Below are 21,218 nucleotides of genomic sequence, written 5' to 3'. Positions count from 1 at the left end.
GGCAGCGGGCGTACTTTTGGCCGTCCATGGGCCGCGGGCCAATTTTATACTCTTATCAATGTGAATGTTAACATGTGAATGTTAACATGTCAATGTAAATATTCACATTGTCAACGGGCCGGACCGGGCCCACCCCGGGCCGCCCATGGGCCGGGGGCGGGTTTCGCGCCGCCACGGAACGGGGGCCAATTTTACACTCCTATTAATGTGAATGCTAACACGTCAATGTGAATATTTACATTGTCAACGGGCTGGGCCGAGCCGAGTCAGGCCCACCCTGGGCTGCTGTCTAGTTTTATACTCTTATCAATGTGAATGTTAACATGTCAATGTGAACATTCACGTTGTCAACAGGCCGGGCCGGGCCCGCCTACGGGCCTTGGGCGGGTTTCGGGCAATTACGAGGCGCGGGCTAATTTTACACTCCTATCAATGTGAATGTTAACATGCCAATGTGAATATTCACATTGTCAACGGGCCGGGCCCGCCCCGGGCTGCGGACGGGCTTTTGGCCGCCCATGGGCCGCGGTCCAATTTTATACTCTTATCAATGTGAATGTTAACATGTCAATGTGAATATTCACATTATCAACGGGCCGGACCGGGCCCGCCCCGGGCCGCCCATGGGCCGCGGGCGAGTTTCGCGCCGCTACGGGACGAGGGCCAATTTTACACTCCTATTAATGTGAATTTTAACATGTCAATGTGAATATTCACATTGTCAACGGGCCGGACCTGCCCTGGCTCGCGGGCAGGTTTCGGGCCGCCCACGGGCCAATTTACATTCCTACAAATGTGAATTTTAAAATAAGAATGTTCATATCATTAAATTGCTAATCGTTAAAAAAATATTTATAAGGATATCAAAATTAAATATAAGGGCATAAGTGTCCAAAAAAATAGTGTAAATCAAGAAAATAGACTTTATGGAATAAAATTATACATACATGGGACTAAATGGGTTAAAAAATTTCTTCATGGACTTCTTGGGTTAAAACAGGACTTATCAATAAAAATCCCTAAAATTTATGATTTTTTTTTTATTTTAAAAAAGGCTAAATATTAACCAATATACAAAGATATATATATATACTCGGCTGGGATTCAATGCTGAGCTTGGCCTCTCTGAAATTCATCCATATCCCTACATTCATAACAGTCCTTCACCGTTTTCTCTCTCTAACGTCTCTCTCATGGCGTCGACTCTCCGCCAACATTCCCTTCTCCATCCCCTCGCTCCGATCCAAACCCCCACAAATTCGCCTTCCAAAACCCTAAAATCTCCTCCCGATTGAGACGATATCTTTGCACTCCTACTCTCTCTCATCAAGCCCTCACTCTCTCTGTAGGGTTTCCGATTCTGCACCCTGTCCGTGTTCACCGCTCGATGGTCCCGTTGTTTCGGTGCCGAACAGACAATCTTCTGCAGGCTCTTCGCTACGCTGCTCAATTCGGCTCCCTTCGCTACCGACGGTGCTCTCGCAAGGTAAGATCGATTGAGTCTTTTCCCCCCTTCTCTCTGTTTTTGTTTTTGCCTGATTTGGCTTGCTACTGTTCAAACGCCACTGTCGTCTTCAAGATGTGATGTGGGTTTGATATTTTTTTCCCTTCTCTCCCTGTTCTTCTCCTTTATTTCATGAATACATAGAGTTGTTTATTTGTTATTTTTTCCCCCTTCTATCTCTGTTCTTTTTCTTCATTTCATTAATACATATGTAATTTGGGGTTTGATTTCATGTTTTTATTAGAATTCGGTGGCCAATACAGACTTACAGGTTAAATTGAGGATTTTCTTATACTTGTTGCCACGGATATAGAACCTTGTTCATTTTTATTGTCATCATGATCATCATCATTTTATTTAATATTTTTTTGGTACCACTAAGAACATCCTTAAATTTATATTTCTTTAACAAAAATCTTGTAAACATCATGATGACGACGATCATCTCCATTATTCTTGAGACAATTGCTTTATCAGTGAGATAGTAAAAATCATTTAAATGCAAGTTTAACACACAAAAAAAAAGAAAAAAAAAAGAAGAAAAGCCTTACACCATACACATGGCAAACTTGAATTCCATGAAAATAAGAAAAAAAATTTCACTATCCAAATGATTTTAGATTTTCCATATATTTTTTTTTGGGTAGTTAAGTGTAAAATAGTTATGTTAAATCCTAATAAGAAACTGGTTAGGCGAGCTATTAGGCCACTCGTATTACTGGTTTTATATCTCTAAGTTGTGTTCAATTCAAGTTGCAAAACATGATCATAGACTAAACATTTGGAAAGGCATTTCCTTTCAGACAATTAAATAATGCTAGAGTTGAAGAGTTGATTGAGATACAGTTTTTTAAGAATCCATCTTTGTCAAAATGCTTTGCATGCAATTAATGTATTTCACTTCCCCCTCCTTGATAAATCCAAAATCCATCCAAACATAACACTAACGTATTCAATGGGGAAAGTGATCTTTGTTTGAATTATAATTTCGTTCCATTATTGCAGTAGACAAAGCTGGAAATCCATTATAAAAACCCAAGTTTATCAGCCTCTTCTCATGTATTCACATGTGTGAAGATGATTTCACTTGAAGAGAATGTCAGCTCTTGTTTCAAGCTGGTCCAAGAATGTTCACACCTTGCCAGAAAACTTTGTTTGCTCATCTGAAGAAAGACCTGGAGACCTTGCAGTGCCTTTGTGCAGAGGCATTCCAGTGGTTGATCTACAACAAGTAGACGGTCATGACAGAGCTGATTCAATTAAGCAAATTATGAAAGGTAGCCAGTATTTTGGAATGTTTCAGGTTCGTTGTAAATCCTTGCTTACTTAAATACACAAACACATACATATTTTATTGGAAAGCTCTTAAGACAACATTTTGAAACAATTTACAAGTATTTAGCTCTTGAAAATGTATTTACTTTTTTAACACCAACCAAATGATGCCATTGACTACTACAATAATTCATAAAACAGGTGATCAACCATGGACTATTAAAAGAACTAATGGACGACACAATGAGTCTGTTCAAGGAGTTCTTTGACATGCCTGAAGAAGACAAGGCCACTTACTATTCCGAGGACACGAGTAAGAGCTTCAGACTCTACACAGGCAGTTTTCCTCACTCTGTTATTAATCACAACTACTGGAAGGATTCAGTAAGACAAGATTGCCACCCTTTAGAGGATCACATTGAAACTTGGCTAGAAAAGCCAGATAGATACCGGTAAACCCTGCAACCCCACTACGCCGGTTAAATCTGTCTGGTCTTGTTGTTGCATAATACTTCTATGTGGCAGCAAAAAAAAAATTTTGAATTATCTTTTTTTTTTTTGTTTTTTTTTTCTCTTGGGGATTACTAATTGGGATTTGGGCTCTTTGAGTTGAGTTGAGTTATATAACTGACTGATAAATTATTGTTAATTTTATTTTCGGAGAGGTTGTTGGGACATATTTAGTGGAAGTGAGGAAGTTAGGCTTGAGGATTTTGAATCTTATTTGTGAAGGATTGGGAATTGAAGTGGGGTATTTTGCAGGTGACCTGAGCAAATTCCAGGGAATGATAGTTAATCATTATCCGCCATGTCCAAACCCAAGTGTGGTCTTGGGAGTATGTGGACACTACGACACCAACCTCTTAACCTTACTTCAACAGGACGAGTATGGGCTTCATATCCTCAAGGATGGGCAATGGGTTGGTGTTAAACATGTCCCCGGTGCATTTGTTATCAACATAGGCAGCCAGCTAGAGGTATATCTTCACTTTGTGCTTAACCTAGGTAGCCTACATATTATTGTCAACAGAGCAGAGTTCACCATGCCCTTAACCCAAATCCATACAGTGGAGTCTTTGGTTCAGACAGGGAGAAGTATGCAAGAGATGTTGAAGATCTCATTACCTTTAGAACTTCAGGGCATGTAGCTGGTTTTATTTCTGAAGCCATACAGGTAAGCATCGTCTATGTAAATTTGTTTTTATTGTTTCTTTTTGTGGCTATATTGATTAGGGTAATGATGTACATACAGGATTTAACACAAAAAAATTTATGCAAAATGATGTGTCGCATTTATATCCTTCCATTGATAGTCAAATGCCCATCACTATGGTTCACAATTGCGAGAGTGTCATTGCCACATTATTTTTGTCTTAAATTCTGTACGAAAATTGTGTGAGAATATCATTTTCCTATTAATACAACCTCTTCCGAGTTACTGTCTAATTTGAACTACTCTCTAAAATGGCAGGGAGTGGGTGGAATTATTGAAGTGGCCCCAGGTTACTTCCTTGCCGTATACAGCAGTATTAAGAAAGCAGGAGGGCTTCGTATTGCCGATGAGGTTCAATCTGGGTTTGCTCACACTGGGAGCCATTTTTGGGGATTTGAGACCAAGGCATTGTGCCTGACATAGTGACAATGGCAAAGGTAAATCTATATAATATGGCAGGATGATTTTTAAAAATGTCCAAAATGATTTTTAATGGTCTAAATTAATTCTAAGTGTATATCAATGGTTAAGATCAATCCTTTCAAATGTACCAAACACTTGATTCCCGCCCAAATACTCTTTGCTCTCTCTCACGTCTCAAACACTTAATATGGCAGGATTATTTTTTTGGCCTTTATAGATTTGGCCTCTTCTTCTTGGGGTAGCAAAGTGTGTTTTGAGGGGAGAGAGAGAGAGTGAGTGTGTTTTAAAATTTGAAATTTGAAAGAGTGAGATGAGCGAGAAAGGATGGATGGGTGGGTGAGGGTGAAGAGTTTTTTTTGTTTTTTGTTTTTTTGGGCTGTTGTGGCTCTTGGACACAAAGTGTGTTTTGTTGTCCGTCGCGGCCACCGCCACCGTTGCCTCACTCTCTTGGGAACAAATTATGTTTTTGTTTTTGTTAGTATTTATTTTATACAAAATATAAAAAAATAATTAAAATGCATTATTTACTATAATTTGAGTTCAAATACTTAAAATACATAAATCATGCAAAATTATAAAATTTTATTTTAAATTGTAAAATTTATTTTAAAAATTTTTCAGTGTAAATTTTATAACATTACTCTAAATTTTATAATTTTTAAGTGTATTTAGATTGAATGGATCTGAAAAAGTAAAAAATGTTGATTAAAATATTTAAAAAGTTTACTAAAAGTAACAAAATACAGATTGAAAATTTTAAAAATTATTTTTGAAAGCTGTGAACCAAATAAGTTTTGAATTTCAAATTTGTAAAAATTATTTTCAAAATATACAACCAAACTCTAATTATAAAATTATTTGAAAATCCAAACCAAACAGACCATCTATTTATATTTTGACCTCAAAAATTTTTTTTGCGCAACAAATTAGATAAATTATATTTTAATCCATAAGATGAATATTTCTTTATATTTTTTTAGTATTTTTATCAAAAGAAGTTATAGATTTTACAAATTTTAGCATGATACGTATAAATTATAACTACGTTTTGATCTCAACAATATTTATACCATGCCTTTAGGCACGTGCATACACTAGTATATATATATATAAATTATTAATTTCAGTTCCATATCAACATTTTAAAGTAGCTTGGTTGGTTGAAGCTTGCTTCCACTTACCCCCAAGGTAACGTGTTAAAAATTAGGGTTTCACAACTTTCACTCTCTTTTCCCTCCTTTGTTTCTAGACCCCTCTTTCTCGCTAATCTTCCACCGCTTCAAAATTAGGGTTTTATAACGGTCTCCTCTCTTTTCACTCCTTTGTTTATTGACGCCTCTCTCTCTCTATTATCTTCCATCGCTGCTCTCTCTCCATAAACCTAAACCCTTTCGATCTCTCTAGCTTCTATCCATTTGAGAAACCCAAAACCTTTGAAACTGACCCATTCAAATCGTCTTTCTGATGGAGAACATGAAGACGAAGCACAAAAAAACCCTTCGACGAAGCAGCAGAAACCCCCTAAACCACACTCAAACCCTAAGACGAAGTAGACGAAGAAGAAGAAGTGTGAGATCGTCTGAAATCCATCACGCATCTTGAAATCTAGTTATTTATTTTTCTGAAATCGTCTTTCTGATGATGGAGAATTGCTTAAATTTTGCTTTAAATTGCTTGAGATTAATTGAAATCTGTATAAAATTGCTTGATTATTCTTGTGATTATTTTTGTTTATGTAATTTCAATATGATCAGGTGAACAAGCTTCATGAAGTGTGTTGAAGATTTCAGAGCTAGGGTTTATCTGCAACTTAACAAGATTTTTCAATGCTTAATGGCTTCGATTTCTCAATCTCAAACCTCTAGTGGTCTTCTTTTACTGGTATTGATTTCTCTATCCATTGATTGCTTTATGACCACACACCCTCATCAAACTCTTAATCACCACTGTCACTATCTCTCCTCTCTCTCTCTTGATGTGTATTTTGCTATAGCATTGCATGATGTCAATATTCACTTTGACTCTATTCTTGATGCATGTCACAATATTTTCACTCTGTATAGTAATTTTGAAATTCATGTTCTGTTTTAGCTTTAATATGTGCATTGGTTCCCCTACTTACAGTGAAAACTTCTACTCTATTTATAGACCAAATTTTCTCTTATGAGGTAAAAAAGTTACTTTAGTAGAATTGTGACAAGTTTTGTTTTGGTATTACTCTGAGGCTTCTATTGGAAAAGCTTGAAAATCAAAGCATTCAATGTATATTGTGTCATGGTAGGGTGCAACTTGCCTACATCTTTGCTTGTGGATGTACAAATAATTTTCCATCACTACCGTCATAGATTTTAGTTATAAAAATGCAGTTCCCATTAAATAATGTTGTTGCTTTTTTTTTTTTTGGGCGACTCCTATATGCATGTCCCCACTTTTCCATTGTTAAAAAATGTGTATTGTTTTTGTCTCATCTATTTAATTTTGCTTTTACTTCATGTTCAGAGTTTTACATACATTGCAATTCCTGTTAGTGTAGTCCATGTAATTTGGAGATGATGGAGATTGAGGGCGAGGCAACCACCGAGATTTTCAGTTATTTAGAAGTTTAATTTTATAAAAAATAGCCCTTCAACCAAACAAGAAACAAATAAAACTTGGAAAAAAATGACCATGAATTGATTACAGGTGTTATTAACTTGTAGTTACTATTTATTTGGAATGTTGAAGTATTTTTGGTGTTTGATATTTGCCTCTCTCCTAGTTCTTCCCCTCATCATTATGCTTACATATGTGATGATGTAACCATTGTTCTTCTATTCTATAGTTTTACTCAGGAAATTCGTCTATTTTTTCTTTATTTTGGAGAGGTGGTTCTACATGATGTTGATCCTAGTATGAGGACCTTCATTCATTCATGTTTGAGTCGGTAAAGATGATTCTATTTTTATTTTTTTTGTTAAGTAGGAAAGCCAATTTGTAGACATAAGTCGTAACTCAAAAATAAAATACTACTCATGCTAATTAGTTTCTCAATTTTCTCTTGACACCAGGCTCTTAAGGATTCTTTTAGATTCTCCTTTTTGAAATTAAACATGTGTTCAGTTGTCAAAATCTCCATTAAGCTCAATTAGTTTCAGTACGAAATTACTATACCATATTTTGTTCCAACAAGGTCGGGAAGGTGCATAATAACTTTAAACATACAAAATAAGATGTGGCATCACATAAGGAACAAAATTTATTTCTGAAGTAGCATTGACAGGACGAAAATAAAATAAAACTACAATTTTGAATACCAATATATGAAGGGTCTTGTTAACAAGTGCCTCGAGGACACGAAAAGTAGACCAAAAAATAAATTTGAAAACACAAGACACTTTTTATTAAATTCAATGCAGTTTTTATTGAAATTAATGCACTTCTTTTAACTGTTTGACCTATTTTCAAGACACTTCTTTATTTCAATCCCAATATCCAGCACTTTTAACATTTGTCATATACAAATATCTTGAGGACACAACAATTACACGAATTATAACTAAGACCATTCCAATAAAATAAATTACATATATCTATTAAGAACAAAACAAAAAGATGACATGAGGAACTTGCTTCTCTACGTTTCAGGAGTTTTAGCAATAATGGAGAAAACTACAAATGCAAGACTGATGTTACAGGAGGACAAGTTACCAAAAAATTTGATATCCATGTTTCATATTTCTTCTTTTCTACTTCTAAATCTCAAAATTCAGTCAAATAAAGAAACTAAATCCTAAGCAAAGAATCATGCCAATCTCAAATCATACCTGAGGGAGTAATGTAGGGAAATTTGTTAGCAGTTTTCTCTTGTTAAGATTTCGAAATTTCAGTGTAGCTTCTACAACAACATGGTCTAAAAATTCACTTAGTAGTTTATTGGTGGTAGTTGCTACATAATTAATGTATGTTGGGTTATATATAATAAATCCATGTGTTTTTTGGGTGATTAATGTAGACCTTTTTTTATTCAATGGCAACTGAGCAGCGAGTAGTAACACAAGTGATGAAGACTAAAGAATTCCTCAACTGAGCAGTGAGTCAACAACCAGGTAATCTCAGTTATCACTCAAGAATTCCTTCACTTATGTTGCTGCCATTGCTTGGAAATGGAGACTAAATTGGGCCCTAGTTTTTTTTAGTTTTTATTTTTTTCATTTATCCTTTTTGATGTTGTGATGTAGAGCGTGATTCTTGGGAAGCTAACATGGGCATGGAGATAGAAGGTGATGGGGGTGCCTGCATATCTTCAACTTGATCTGGAAGCAGATCTCGTCTTGCCTCCGGCACCAGCTACCAGAGTCGACAACCATGTAATTTCTAGTCTCAGTTATCACTGAAGAATAAATTCACTTACATTGCTAGAATTCCTTGGAAATGGATATTGTATTTCATGAATAACTGATCAAAATAATTCTATTGACACGGCTTTTACAGGTTCCAACTAGTATGGTGTTAGAATTGTATGATGCACGATTCGATTCATACAATTTAATATGAGTTTCAACCAAAATTATTTGAATTGTGTTGTTTGAAAGTTGGGTGTGCTGTTGAATTGAGAATTGAGTAGTTCATAGGTTTTTGTTTACATAATGTATTGAAACTACTCTATGATGAAACAAAAATAGGGCAATTGGTTATACTGATATACGTGGTGTTATATATATATGTAATATATAATTTATTTATATTGATCCTGTGAAGTATTTGATTGCGATTGCTATAGTGTTCCAACATATGTGTGAGGTTTGGAAATTCCTTTCCAATAATTTGGGCTATATTTCATGATAAGCGTCCGGTGGATCTTGTATGAGAAGGGAAAAAGAAATGGAAGGAAAAGTGGGAAAAAAAAACTTTGTTAATAGTTTCATGTGGAAAAAAACATGCAAAGAGTGAACTGCTAATACATGTATTATCTTATGCAATTTTATCTCTTCTTTTGTGGAGATTTTGTTGGAATTTTGTGTTTCATTTGTTGTGGCGCGTTATAGAAACCAAAAACACCCTTTTCATAGTTTTTAGATAATTAGAGATCGACGAGTCCAACTTCCTTTACTCCATTCAAAAAGTTGTTCAAAATAATTGATCAAAATTTCCAATGATCCGGTTTGTGCATGTTATTCAAAATAATGTTACTTTTAGGAGTTGTTAGTTTTTCGTTTGTATTTTTTTTCCTTTGTGTTTTTTGGCGCTAACCCCTTGCAGGCAATGGCACATATAGATATGGTTAATCATTTAAGGTAATCTCCTTAACTTTTTGATTTTATTTTTTACATTCAGGACAATGCATTGTTTAGTTTGGGGGGAGAAAATACTTATTTTGAGAAGAATTTATATATTTGCTTGCAGCTATGAGTTAGTTATTTTGTTAAAAAAAAATAAAAATTTAGTGCTCATGGTTTTCTTTTGTTCTATACATTGACTGATTGGGCATACTTGTGGTATTTAATTGCTTTAACTCGAGAATTGTTTTGAAGTTTGATATGCTAGCTACTTTGTTAAAGTATTCCGTGTGTTCATATTTGGAAATCATTGCACTGCACTTCAGCCACATGAATATGATTTTTAGTTGATAAGTGGGTATGACTTGAAAATCTTGTGGAATGATAGTGGAGACTTTTAACCCTGTGAGTTTTGTGCCAATCATTTATTGGAGGGTCATTATACATCTACTCTTAATTTTTCTTTGGAAGCGCATTAATTTGTTGTTTAGTCTCATTATTTTTTCATTTTTGGTTGAATGCTGAGAACAAATCAATTTGTTGTCACACTTTTTACTCCCTCGAGGATGATGCATCGTTTAGGTTGGGGGGAGAAAATTCTTATTTTGGGAAGAATTTATATGTTTGCTTGCTACAATGAGTTAGTTGTTTTGTTTAAAAAAAGAAAAAAAGGTGTGCATGGTAATGTATTTTTTTGGGTGGATAGCATGGTAATGTATTGTTCTATGCATTGAGTGATTCGGCATACTTGTAGTATTTTATTGCTTTAACTTGAGAAATTGTGTTGAAGTTTGATATGCTAGCTACTTTGTTAAAGTATTTCATGCGTTCGTATTTGGAAATAATTGCACTGCACTTTAGCCACATGAATATGATTTTTAGTTGATAAGTGGATATGACTTGAAAATCTTGAAGAATGATAGTGGAGACTTTTAACCCTGTGAGTTTTGTGCCAATCACTTATTGGAGGGTTACTATACATCTACTCTTAATTTTCTTTGGAAGGACATTAATTTGTTGTTTAGTCTCATTATTTCTTCATTTTGGTTGAATGCTGAGAATAAATCAATTTGTTATGACACTTTTATTCCCTTGAGATCATGAAAGTTGAAGGACCATACTAATTCTTGAGAGATGATTTTAGGCCATCTTTGTTTCTTTGAGCCTTTTATTTATTTTTCTTTCTTTTATTATTACTTCATGAACCATTAGAAACCAATTTGAGCCTTTATGTTAGCCTTTCTTTGTTTAACCCCACAACCCATACTTTCTTTTTACTTTTGTAGATATGTTGGGATTATTTGAGTTTGACAATGGCAAATTTGTTTGAAAAAAAAAAAAAGAAAAAAAAAAGGAGAAAAGCTGAAAAAAAGAAGAAATAAATTGTGTTCAACGAAGGGGAAAAAAAAACAAAAAGAAAAAAAAAAAAGTAGGTGGAAGTTGAAAAAGACAAAAAGAAAAGTAATAGAAAGAGCAAGGCATTTGGAATAATGCTCTAATTGTGTTTATTTTTATGCCAATTGTCTCTCAGACGTCCTTTTTTTTATTCACTTTTGGCTTTTTATTATTTTTTCGTAATTCCTCAACCCAAGCATTACAACCAAATAAAAGTCCTATTTGATCTTGAGTGTGGTATAGTTTACAAGTGGACATGATGGATTGGGGTGATGGTGTGGTAATTTTAATTCTCAGTATTTGATATTCCATTCATGAGACTATTTATTTATTCTTTCATTATAGCGTTTTTCCAAAAAATTAGTATGCGGGATATTTTGCCTTTGATTTACATTATTCTACTCGCATATATTGAGAGCAATTTTTGCACCATATTCTGAGTGATTTATTTGTTGTGTGCAATAACTGGTGAGATTTGAGTCGAAGCATGTTTCAGAAAGAGATTTGGGTTATATTTCACTTTAAGGCTAAGGTTGTGTATGTGTTGGCTAAACTTTTTCACGCATGCCAAATTCTGAATGTCATGAGATAGCTTTACTTGCTGCTAGTGTCTTGAACTTTGATTGGTTATCTTGTTAAGGTTGTGAAATTCATGACTTGTTCTTGAACTTTAGCATGAAAACGAAGAAATCCTTCGAGTAAAGAAAATTTTTGACGTTTGTGGGTAACATTTCTGGAAATTTTATTTCTCAGTATTTGATATTCCATTCATGAGACTATTTCTTTATTCTTTCATATTAGCGTTTTTCAAAAAAATTAGTATGCGGGATATTTTAGCTTTGATTTACATTGTTCTACTCGCATATATTGAGAGCAAATTTTGCACCATATTCCGAGTGATTTATTTGTTGAGTGCAATAACTGGTGAGATTTGAGTCGAAGCATGTTTCAGAAAGAGATTTGGGTTATATTTCACTTTAAGGCTAAGGTTGTGTCTGTGTTGGTTGAACTTTTTTCACACACTCCAAATTTTGAATGTCATGCAATATCTTTACTTGCTGCTAGTCTTTTAAACTTTGATTGATTATCTTGTTAAGGTTGTGAAATTCATGATTGGTTCTTTAACCTTGGCATGAGAATGAAAGAAGTCGTTTTACTAAAGAAATTTTTGGATGTTTGTGGGTAACGTCTTTGGAAACACGAGACTTTAACTCGTCCGTGAGGGGTAATCTATTGGATTAAGGGCTTGTTGCATGTGCTAAATTCAATCATGATTTCTTGCGGAAGTAGTTTAGAGTAGTTGCTTTTATTTTTCTTTTTGATTTTATTTTAGTCGCCTTAATTGCTAGGTTCTAAAATTAAAGCTGGTTGGGAGGTGTGATGAATGCTTAAAATTACGTAGTTATTCTAGGAATTTTGGATATTATATCCATTCTCTCAATTTATATTTAATTGTGATATAATGTATTTAATTTAAATTTTTAGAAAAACTACATTTGAGCCATCAACAATATAAATTGCTCAACCAGGGCCATAAGACTCGGTTTGCTTTGAAATCATCTCATAGCATTCACAAAACCTCTCTCAAAGGTTAGACAAGATTTCATTGTACCTTCAGTCCTTTTTTATTTTGATTTTGCTCTTCAAATATTTTTTTATTTTTCCTTTTAATTACTACTCATCTTTTGTTCCTTATTTGTTCCTTTTATGTAATATATATTGGGTGACTTAGATAATAGCAAGAACACTAGATCTGAGCGCAATGTTGTCAAGTGTGCTTGGGCTGCTCGAATTCAGCGCAACAAGATGGTAATTTTTATCTTAATTTTCTAACCCTCTACATAATATATATACCTTTTTACTCACAACGGTCTTGTGTTTGTAGCTTTTCATCGAATAAAAGATAATATTGCTATTGCCTAAAGGCAAGATTTCATATTTTTGTAAATAAGGGAGCAGAAAAGGGGTGCTGTTTTGAAAGAAAAAAGGGCCCCCAGTTGATTGACTTGTCCTCCCCATGTCATTGTATATGATATGTTTTTAATGTTAATATTGTTTGTACTCAAATGAATTGTTGAGCCTTCACAAAAAGGTTCTTTTGTATAAAACTAGACTACATTTGTTTCCTGGTAAATTGAGATCTAGATGGACCGGCCCTTTCATAGTTAAAACTGTTTTTTCTCATGGGGCCGTTGAGATTGAAAATCCCAGGAATGGTGATGTTTTTAAAGTGACTGGCCAACGTCTTAAACCCGTTTTGGAGAATTTCCCACCTGAAGAGGAGAGGAGTCCATTGAATTAAAAGGCCCTATTTATCGAGACCCATAAACATAATAATAAAAGCAGTGTTACATTTCGGAGTTGTTAGTTTTTCGTTTGTAATTTTTTTCCCTTGTGTTTTTGGCAATAATCCCTTGCAGGTTCATGGTTCATCTTTTCTTTTTTAATAAATTTTTTGTTGACGCTCAAAAAAAATATATATATATATATAGACATGGTTCATTATTTAAGGTAATCTCCTAACCTTTGTGATTTTGTTTTTTACATTGAGGACAATGCATCGTTTAGGTTGGGGGGAGAAAATACTTTCTTTGAGAAGAATTTATATGTTTGCTTGCTGCAATGAGTTAGTTGTTTTGTTATAAAAAAAGAAGAAGAGACCTTGTGTAGCTTAAGAAGCTGTCAAAGCTCGAGCCACGACGGTTCTCATTCAAAACAGAACCAAACAAAACATGGAAAAAAATGATCATAAATTTATTGCAGGTGTTATTAACTTGTAGTTACTATTTATTTGGAATGTTGAAGTATTTTTGGTGCTTGATATTTGCCTCTCTCCTAGTTCTTCCCCTCATCATTATGCTTACATATGTGCTAATGTAAGCATTGTTCTTTTATTCTACAGTTTTACTCAGGAAATTCGTCTATTTTTTCTTTATTTTGGAGAGGTGGTTCTACATGATGTTGATCCCAGTAAGAGGACCTCCATTCATTCATGTTTGAGCCGGTAAAGATGGTTTAGTTTGTAGTCCTTTCACAATAGTTTATTTGTGGGGAAAAAATAAAATTATGATTTCATCTAACAATTATTCTCTATTTATGCATATCATATGATAAATCATATTTGAAAATCACTCTTCCAATGTTTGATTGCAGTGAATTTTTAGACCATGTTGTTGCTGCTACATTGCCTTTCGAAATCTTAACAAGAGAAAACTTCTAACTAATTTCCCTACATTACTCCCTTAGGTATGATTTGAGATTGGCATGATTCTTTGCATAGGATTTAGTTTCTTTATTTGACTGAATTTTCAGATTTAGAAGTAGAAAAGAAGAATTATGAAACATGTATATCAAATATTTTGGTAACTTATCCTCCTCTAACATTAGTCTTGCATTTGTAGTTTTTCCCATTAATGCTAAAGCTTATGAAATGTAGAGAAGTAAGTTCCTCGTGTCATCTTTTTGGTTCCGTTCTTAAAAGATATATATCATTTATTTTATTGAAATGATCTTAGTTATAATTCGTGCAATTGTTGTGTCCTAATAATTTGATATTTGTATATGACAAATGTTAAAAGTGCTGAATATTGGGATTGAAATAAGGAAGTGTCTTGAAAATAGGTCAAACGGTTAAAAGAAGTGCATTAATTTCAATAAAAACTGCATTGAATTTAATAAGAAGTGTCTTCTGTTTTTAAATTTATTTTTTGGTCTACTTTTCGTGTCCTAGGGCACTTTTTAGCAAGACCCTTCATATATATTGGTATTCATAATTGTAGTTTTATTTTATTTTTGTCTTGTCAATGCTACTTCAGAAATAAATTTCGTTGCTTATGTGATGCCACACCTTATTTTGTATGTTTAAAGTTATTATGCACCTTCCCAACCTTGTTGGAACAAAATATGGTATAGTAATTTCGTATTGAAGCTAATTGAGCTTAATAGAAATTTTGACAACTAAACACATATTTAATTTAAAAAAGGAGAATCTAAAAGAATGCTTTCAGAGATACTGTGGACTTAATCTGCAGTGAAGGGCATTACTGACTTTCATACATATATTTTTTTTCTGTTTTCTTTTTTGATGCAAATCAGAAAAATCGTTTCTAAGTGTGCTTCCAGCATTGATGTCTCTTGGATCATTTGTTGAGCTTATTTCCATCTCTCGTTGACTTACCAAGTGAGTTTGTTTTCCAGGATTCCCTAGTAGTTACATGATGCTCCTTTTCGTGTCTTTCTTTTGTGGTTTTCGTCTCTTGCCATATTTCATCAATGAGCAAAATGCCTAGGGATACGAAAAAATTTACCAAAAAATCTACCACTCACATCGGTGTGGAACCAACACCCATGTGAGTGTTTGCTAGAACATTTGGGGTCTTGCATTATTGTTCGCCAATTGAAGTTCTACTTACTCTATTACAGCTGCACCGTGTTATTTTCCTTCCATTAATTTATTGATCAGTCAAATAGGCCATTTTGAAATGCCTTAATTAAATTTGTTCAGAAATTCAAAATCTACATGCTTGGTACTAGTTGGAAAATTGGATTTTATTATTTTGAATGAAAGCTAGAAAGAATAATATTTCTTATTCTCATATTAAACAATGTACACACAGCACCTCTATTAATAGGAGATACATGGCATAAAATAAGGGATTGATTAGCTACTGATTTTGAGGACTGATTAGCTACTATTTAGTTACTAATTCTAATTCTAAATATAAACTTTCCTATTTTATAGTATTGACTAAATCTAGATATTTACAGCTATGATATCCTAAAGAATTCAGCCATATCCTGGCAGAATTATTTTCTTCCCATTTCCAACGCTCTCCCTCAAGTTGGCTTGAATATGTCTTCCATGGCCAACTTGTAGATTAGGTGGTCGAACTGCCTCTTGTGTAGTCCCTTTGTAAGAACATCTGCAATCTGCTCCGCAGTGGGTATATAAGACATGTAGATCAATTCCTTCTCAATCTTTTCGTTGATAAAGGGCTTGTCGACTTCCACATGCTTAGTTCTGTTGTGAAGAACAAGATTATGAGCAATTGCACTTGCTGCCTTCTTGTTACAGTAAACTTCCATTGGTGATGTTCTTGGAATTTTTAAGTCTTCCAATAATCTCTCGATCCACAAAGCTTTACAAATTCCATGAGCCACTGATCTAAATTCAGCTTCAGCACTACTTTTAGCCACTACGTTCTGTTTTTTTGGAGGGCCAGAAATTAAACCCCAAATTAAGTATGGGCCTAAGTACTGAGGTCGTCCCAAAGAGGCGACCAGGAATGAAAAATGAGCATGGGCTAAAGTCCAAGGGAAGTGGGCCAACAGTGGGCCGGAGTAGGTCCGACCCGCCAAGGGTCCAAACAGACTCCACGAAGGAAAATGACCAAGTCAAGTTGCAGCGGGAACACATGCGACGGTCAAGTTGCAGAGGGAATACATGCAGCGAGGAAGTTGCCGAGGTACTTTGCCTCAGCGCTGCCATTCCTAATATCTTCGGCTCCGCCGCCATCCAAAGTTGATGAGGGAAAGAGAAAGCCGAAGCAATTAAGTTGCAAAGGCGCCAGTTGCGACGACCAAGTTGTGGAGACATTTTGTCTTAGCGCCGCCATTCCAAGTATTCTCGGTTCCGTCGCCACTTGGAGTTGCTGAAGGAAGAAGAGAACCGAAGCAACTAAGTTGCAGAGGCGCCAAGTTGCAGACGCACTTTGTCGGCGCCGCTACCTTGAATATTGTCGGTTATGCCATTTGAATTTGCCACAGGAAATGACTACCGCAGCAACTACTGCCGCCGCAACCAACTTGCGGAGGGAACATCCTGCCAAGGTTATAGTAGCCTTTGGAAAAAGCTTCCCCTCTGCAAGGAAAGGGTAATGCCTGGTGCTGATAGCAGGCCTCAAGACATTACTAGCCCAGGGCTGATAGCAGGCCCCAAGACTTACTGGTTGGAGTTGATAGCAGGCCCAGGGTACCAGTTTACCGCGACGATCCCGCGAAGATGGGAGCAGGGTAGCCCTAGTATAAGGGACTCCCTTTCCATTACTCAGGTCATAGACCTGCCTTAGTCGCATAGGCAGGACTAAGGAAGCCCCTTGGGCTTGGTACTAAGGAATAACAAGGCTAATAGCAGGCTTAGCTGTGGCCTTCGCCTGGAGAAGCTGGGGAGTTTGTGGTTAGGTGGCTAAGGGTGAAGGCTTCGCTGCGGTGAGCACGAACATTGTCGATAGCAGACTAATGGAGTCTTGAGAATGCATGCAGTGGCCAAGTAGAACTGAGAAGGCAAGTGTAGTAGCAAAGTTTATTGCTGCAACTGCACTTGCTGAGGTTCGAGCTGAGAAGGCAAGTGTTGCGGCAAACGCTCCCGTCGCAACTGCACTTGCTGAGGCTCAGGAGGGAGTTGCAGCGCCAAACACTCCCGTCGGAACTACACTTGCTGAGGCTCAAAAAGGTAGTTGTGGAGGCAAACAGATAGTACACAGTGCATGCTGAAGGACACGTGGCACCTTTAGCCTGGTGGCTCAAGGCGGAATATTCCATGTGATCCTCTAGGACACATGTCCTCTCTCCATTTGGCCACTAGGTGTCCTCTTGGTGCCAAGGAAAAGCCTATATAAATAGAACCCATTTCCCATGGTTCAACAAGAGGAATTTTGGGGATTTGGGGTAGATGTTGCCCATTTTGGCACTGCTATACATTTCTTCTTGAGCTACTTGCTTCACCCTCACCCAACTGCACACTCTCCAACTTCTGGACAGTTGCTGCTGCTCATTCTCAAGCCACTTCCACCATTCTTGGGCCATTAGCATAGTTTTACCTCTCTAATTACCTTCTCTAACTTCAAACCCCTTTACATTTCTGGCGACTCCGCTAGGGAGGCTGCTTTGATGATGGTTTACACACCTCACTGGAAAAAAATGGTAGAGGATGAAGTTCAGCAAGGCTCTTCAAATGGCGTAGCAGCACATGCGGAGGACCGTGACCACAGTGTTGTGATTGAGGCAGTTCAGTCACTCCAGGATATGCAGAGGGAGATCCTGGCAGCTTTGCAAACTCTCACTGAGGCTGTTATGGCCATGGCTTCTCGACCAGCTCCAGCGCAAGCACCTCTGCCCGTATCAGTCCCAAACCCAGTGCCTAACTTGTTCCCTGAGGTTTGGGCTCCGATCCAGGTGCCTCCGGCGGTACTTCAGGCGAACGGTGCGGCCGCTGGTTCAGCTACCCAGGAGCAGACTGGACCATTCTAGCCCACTCACTTTTTTACTCTAGCCGATGTACAAGCTATGCTCGAGCAACAGCGTAGCAAGAAGCCACTCCCATCTCTCCCCGACTCAGATGTGAACGCCCCATACTCTCAGGAGATATTGACCATGCCATACCCAACTGGGTATACAGTGCCCAAGTTTATTAAGTTTGATAGGAAACAAGGCAATGCCAGAGAACAGGTGGTGAGGTTCATTGAAACTCTTGGTGTCTATGGCAGTGACCACTCTCTGCGCCTTCGGGAGTTCTCCAAGTCCACTTACTGAAAGGGCTTGCAGCTGGTATGTGAACTTGGCTCCCAACTCGATCAAGAGTTGGGAGGAGATGGTGAACAAGTTCCACACGAAGTTCTTCCAAGTCCAAGAGAAAGTTACAACCCTCACCCTTGGGCGAAATGTCCAAAAGGAGGGTGAAGATATACTGGGCTATGTTAAGTGGTTCCAAGATAAGGCTATTGACTATCATAAACTAGTGGATGAGGCCCATTTAGTCAGCATATGTGTGGAGGGGTGCCATACGCGACTACAAAATTTTCTTGGTGAATCATAATCTGCCTACCATTTCAGTCTTGATTGAGGCGGCTAGGAACCTTAGTACCACTGGTCCCTTGCACAGATCTCATGACAGCCACCGCTACCCTCGCCGTAGCTGAGTTGGTGCGATAACATCTATAGGAGGGAGCCGCTCGCAAGGGGAGGCGACGTCCTCTCGGAAGAGAAAGAGTTATGAGAACAGAAATCCATGTCCTTGCAGCCTTGAGAATGTTAAGGCTCTGGTTAAAAAATGAGTAGCTGATGGTGAACTTACCTTGCCTCCAGTTAATGTCCCTCCAACTAAGAAGGACAAAGAAAGCTTGGATTATTGTGTCTATCACAGAATCACCAGACACCCTACTACGGACTGTTGGACTTTGAAAAGTATCTTCAAGAAGAAAGTTGACACAAATCAGCTGAAGTTCATAGATGTCGGTAACCGTGATGTGCGGAAGAACCCTTATCCTAACCACAAGGAGAAGGGGAAGAATGTACATATATGATTGGCTATCTCAGGCCTGTGCGTGATCAAGTGCATATGGCGTCTTACTATGATGAGTTAGAAGAAATTGCAACCGGCCAGCTACCTGAGACAGTACCTGCAGAGGCAAAATTCGCCGAGGATGCTAATGCCCAGGCCTTGCAAAACTCAGTTAAGTTTCGCGCCTTCTTTGACCATTTGGGGCTGAGCCAAGCCGCCAGGTTGGAAGCAACAAAAACCCTCATTAATATCTTTGAAGTGCACCATGATGAAGTTGTTGAGGCTAAGGAGTATGTGCCTCGGCGCATCCAGGAAGCTTATGAGGCCATTACTTTTTCAGAGGTAGGCAGAGCATACCCATTTCCCCATAATTGTCCTCTTTTTGTCACAGCATACATCAGTGATGTAGAGTTCAAGCGTGCTTTCTTTGATGGCGGGGGCGTCCATAAACATCATCACTACAGACACCTTTGAAAGGCTGGCGTCCCAAAGTCCAGGATGGTTCACCAACCCATCACTGTGACGGGTTTTGGCGGCGAGAAAAAAGATACCAAGGGCCATGTGGTCGTGGACTTAGTAGTTTGAGATCTGTTCCGCAACCAAGTTTCTTGTGATTGAAGCGGACACAAATTGCCACATGATACTTGGCAGAGCTTGGATGCACCGATATGGAGCTATCCAGTCGAGTTATCACCAATGCGTGAAGGCAAAGTTGGGAAAGCGCACAGTAACCATATAAATGCGTCTGAACAACCATTTGGGGTTGAGGAGGCACACTATTCGGATGCAGTTTTTTTTATTGAGTTGTCAATGGGTGAAACTCCAAGGCCCGGTAAAGTTGCAGGAGTAAAATTGCCAAAATGGGAAGGCATTCAGGATGCAGGGGCTGGTCTAGAAAGTAGTGGGCAGAAGAGGAGCAGCAAGTCCACAAGTCCTCCGCCCAAGATTCTTAAGGTGCGGGAGGGCGGTAAGGCAGTTTACTACCTAAGACGTTTCTTGGAGGGCAGGCTTCATACCTTGGGAGGAAGGTCCCGAGACAAATAAATGTGACAATGACGAGTCCCAAGAAGAGTTGGTGGAGACGCCTGAGCCCGCCCCTGAATGTGTGCAAGGTAGGCCCAAACCGCAGCAGGAGGTGCTTGCTGAGGTCAACCTCAGCGACTTACCAGGGCAGAGCAAGCCCCGTGTTCATCAGCGACACAATGGCTCCAACAGCTAAGGCAGAATTGATAACACTACTGAAGCGGTACAGTGACGTCTTTGCTTGGACATACGATGAGATGCCTGGTCTTGACCCGTCTCTTGTCACCCATCACCTGGATACTTTTCCCAACTCTAAGCCAATAAAGCAGCATGCTCGAAAGTATCACCCTGACCTTGAGGCAAAGATTAAGGAAGAGGTAGAAAAGTTACCGGGGGCCAAGTTCATTGAGCCTATACAGTACCAAACTTGACTAGCAAATATTGTGCCTGTGGAGAAGAAAAACGGCCAGATCAAGGTCTACATAGACTTTCCCGACCTGAATGAATGAGGCCTGCCCGAAAGATGAGTTTTCATTGCCCCATGTTGACACACTTGTCGATTCTACTGCAGGCCATAAGATGTTCTCCTTTATGGATGGGTTCAGTGGTTATAACCAGATCAAAATGGCATCAGAAGATGCAGAAAAAACGGCATTTAGAACACCTTTGGGAAATTTTTTCTATACGGTGATGCCCTTTGGTTTGAAAAACGCGGGGGGCAGCCTACCAACGGGCTATGACTGCAGTGTTCCATGACATGTTGCATCATGAAGTTGAAGTATATGTGGATGATCTGGTGGTCAAGTCTATCGAGGCAAACTGACTCCTCTGCGACTTGGAAAAAGTTTTTCA

General features: G+C 37.7%; 1 protein-coding gene and 1 long non-coding RNA gene across 5 annotated transcripts; both read left to right on the top strand.

The window, feature by feature from the left end:
* The first annotated feature begins 1,101 nt into the window (after window positions 1–1,101).
* LOC114272618 (hyoscyamine 6-dioxygenase) lies at window positions 1,102–4,392 on the top strand. Of its 2 annotated transcripts, none has more exons than XM_082913589.1 (6): window positions 1,102–1,486; window positions 2,513–2,807; window positions 2,981–3,231; window positions 3,542–3,756; window positions 3,848–3,953; window positions 4,251–4,392. In XM_082913589.1, the coding sequence occupies exons 2-4, from the start codon at window positions 2,601–2,603 to the stop codon at window positions 3,543–3,545; spliced, it is 462 nt and encodes a 153-aa protein (XP_082769715.1). In that variant the 5' UTR covers window positions 1,102–1,486; window positions 2,513–2,600; the 3' UTR covers window positions 3,546–3,756; window positions 3,848–3,953; window positions 4,251–4,392. The 2 variants fall into 2 exon arrangements, with proteins under 2 accessions (XP_082769715.1, XP_082769714.1); XM_082913588.1 differs by having other exon boundaries at window positions 2,510–2,807.
* A 1,775-nt stretch (window positions 4,393–6,167) lies between these two features.
* Window positions 6,168–15,245, top strand: LOC145820334 (uncharacterized). Of its 3 annotated transcripts, XR_014361621.1 has the most exons (8): window positions 6,168–6,296; window positions 8,437–8,500; window positions 8,633–8,761; window positions 12,595–12,655; window positions 12,798–12,874; window positions 13,968–14,069; window positions 14,219–14,311; window positions 15,161–15,245. It is a non-coding gene; the product is annotated as an uncharacterized LOC145820334 (long non-coding RNA). The 3 variants fall into 3 exon arrangements; XR_014361620.1 differs by having other exon boundaries at window positions 14,219–15,245; XR_014361622.1 differs by having other exon boundaries at window positions 12,551–12,655; window positions 14,219–15,245.
* The last annotated feature ends 5,973 nt before the right edge of the window (window positions 15,246–21,218 follow it).

This window comes from Camellia sinensis, chromosome 2 (assembly GCF_055761805.1).
Source record: "Camellia sinensis isolate YWXY chromosome 2, ASM5576180v1, whole genome shotgun sequence".
NCBI classification, from domain to species: Eukaryota; Viridiplantae; Streptophyta; class Magnoliopsida; order Ericales; family Theaceae; genus Camellia; species Camellia sinensis.
Note: the sequence above shows the minus strand (reverse complement) of the source record. Positions and strands in the feature narration are given on the sequence as shown.